We start from the raw sequence: 2,439 nt of genomic DNA, 5'->3' as shown, positions 1-2,439 counted from the left end.
GAAACCTGGGATAAATTTTACCGTTGGAGGAATTTGAAAAGGACGGCTGGGATTAAAGACGAATGTTAAGATAGAAATGTATGTTACTTTAGAATAGATAATGTATATAAAATTTAATGTATATGTAGAGATAATGAATTGATTGTAAAATATGGTATAATCTGATAAGAATGTATATACTGGAATGTCACGTCAAATCTAATGTTTTTTTTTAATTGTTTTATAAATAAAATTAAAAAAAAAAAGAATGAATTCAAATAATGAAAAGAAATCCATTTTTAATTATTGTAAAGTGTTACATTATTTTTAATATCATAGTGATTCCTAAGCCTTGAAAATAATTTACAATTATAAGAATTCTCCCCTTTTATTAATTTTCCAAAAAGAGCAAGAAAATCAGACCCTTGACTGTTCTACTTCCTGAATTTTGAATTCAATCAGAAATTGTAGAGTCAAAATTGTAGGAGAAAAAAATTAATCAAAATGAGAAAGTTGGAAAGCCTTTGGCATTGACATCGTTAGGCAAAATATGATGGCTGTTTCAGGAAAGTGATTGTAGTTGGACACAGTTTGTTTGCTTAGCTAAGTTCTTCAAAGTGCGCATCAGAATCAAATGCCATAGATCAGAAAAAAACCAGAAAGGAATTTGGGAATAGGGTATAGGAATGGTATAGGGTTTCCTGCCTGAGCAGGGGGTTGGACTAGATGGCCTCCAAGGTCCCTTCCAACAGCATCATCATCATCATCATTATCATCATCATCATCATCATCATCATCATCATCATCATCATCATCATTATTATTATTATTATTATTATTATTATTATTATTATTATTATTATTATTATTATTATTATTGAGTGACAGTGGGATATAGAGCAATAGCAGCTGATAGATCTTCCTGAACCAGCCTTTCCCCTGCTAAGTCCAGTATGATACTGCAAAATATCACAACAGCTATATAGCATTTATTTAAATACTTCAGAGGCAGGAAAATATACTTGGTATTTGTTGGACCTGGGGCTCAGCTCCCTCATCATCCTGTGTTTTTTTTAATTCTAGCATTCTAAGATATCAATATTTTGCTAACATGTAATACCAAAACTATATATGTTATTCTAAACATATATTCTATATTCATTTCTGAATGTGAATGCAGCTTTGTTGAATCTATTGGCTTAACAATCTCCCTCCTGGTGACTTCTACTTCCCAATTATTTCAGTATTTTCTTCACTAAGTACTATCACTTCTTTCCTTTGGAGGGCAGCATGTAGGAATAATGAGTTTTATAACTTTAATGTCCTCTGAAACTGTTCTTTTAATGTTTAAAGATACAGTGTTTATTCTTCTAGGAAAATCACAGAGGATGAAAAAGAGGGAGATTATGCATCCCAAACATGGAGGATTTTTCATACTCCAATTGCATGATGAACTTCTCTATGAAGTTGGGGAAGACAACATAATTCAGGTATGATTATACAGTTTCCCAGAAATCCTTACAGACTGGTTGTTATCTGTGTGGTTATCAAGTTGATTACAAAGGATACAATAACATTCCAAAGGGAAGTCAGCGACTGTTCAAAATTGTTACTGGACTCCAATCCAGTTCTGTCCTTATGTTTAGGTCTACTGTCTGTGTCTTATAAAGTAATTTTAGACAGAAGTTGCATTCAGAGCTATAGGGAATAAAGGGCAAATTGGCTGATTTTTCAGGCTGCAAAATGCCATTCATGTATGCTTGGGCTGAGTTTCATGAGTATGGTTCTGCTTTTTTTTTAAAAAAAAAAATGACATAAAATGGATTATGATTCTTTGAATCGGTTGTGTAATTACTTTTTCAGATTCTCTGAATCATTGTTCCCGCCCTAATATTAAAGATACTGTGACCCACCTTAAAGATGTATTCAACTTTTATAACTAGTAAAAAAGAAAGTTACATATTTGATTAATCTCATGGTAATCCATGCACTCAGTTATTTTTCTAAGCCTATATTGTTGTTGTTTTCAGGTGGCACAGATTGTTAAGCATGAAATGGAAAATGCTGTAAAACTCTCAGTAAAACTTTCAGTAAGAATCAAAATTGGGCCTAGCTGGGGAGATCTCCAAGACTTGGAATTCTGAATGATGAACAGACATTTCTAACACACAATTGTATTAGGAAATGTATAGACTGGACACTTCTTTTTTTTGCACTGATACATCCCTTAATATTTCAGAAAAAATCTAAACCCCTAAGAAAATAATTCAGATGTCATAGCATAACTAAAACTTACTAAGAAATTGTTTCATGAAATAGTATTAATTCCTGATAATACCTTAGTGATTCCAAAGCCCACATTGAACTGTTAAAATATTGAAGTATTAGAGAAGGATGAATTTAAGATTATTTTTTAAATGCAATGCAGTTAGGAACAGCTAGAAGGATGAGTTGTTGTAT

At 31.9% G+C, this 2,439-nt stretch overlaps 1 protein-coding gene across 1 annotated transcript in view; it reads left to right on the top strand.

The window, feature by feature from the left end:
- POLQ (DNA polymerase theta) overlaps positions 1–2,123 on the top strand; it is a 95,693-nt gene extending 93,570 nt beyond the window's left edge. Inside the window, exons 28-29 of the mRNA XM_029283376.1 lie at positions 1,354–1,469; positions 2,010–2,123. Of these exons, the coding sequence (XP_029139209.1) occupies positions 1,354–1,469; positions 2,010–2,123 (230 nt within the window). The remainder of the gene's footprint in view (positions 1–1,353; positions 1,470–2,009) is intronic.
- Positions 2,124–2,439: the final 316 nt, after the last annotated feature.

Source organism: Protobothrops mucrosquamatus, unplaced genomic scaffold (assembly GCF_001527695.2).
Source record: "Protobothrops mucrosquamatus isolate PMUCROS unplaced genomic scaffold, P.Mucros_1.0 scaffold69, whole genome shotgun sequence".
In the NCBI taxonomy this organism is placed as follows: domain Eukaryota; kingdom Metazoa; phylum Chordata; class Lepidosauria; order Squamata; family Viperidae; genus Protobothrops; species Protobothrops mucrosquamatus.
The sequence above is the reverse complement of the archived record's forward strand: the minus strand, read 5'-3'. Positions and strand labels throughout refer to the sequence as shown.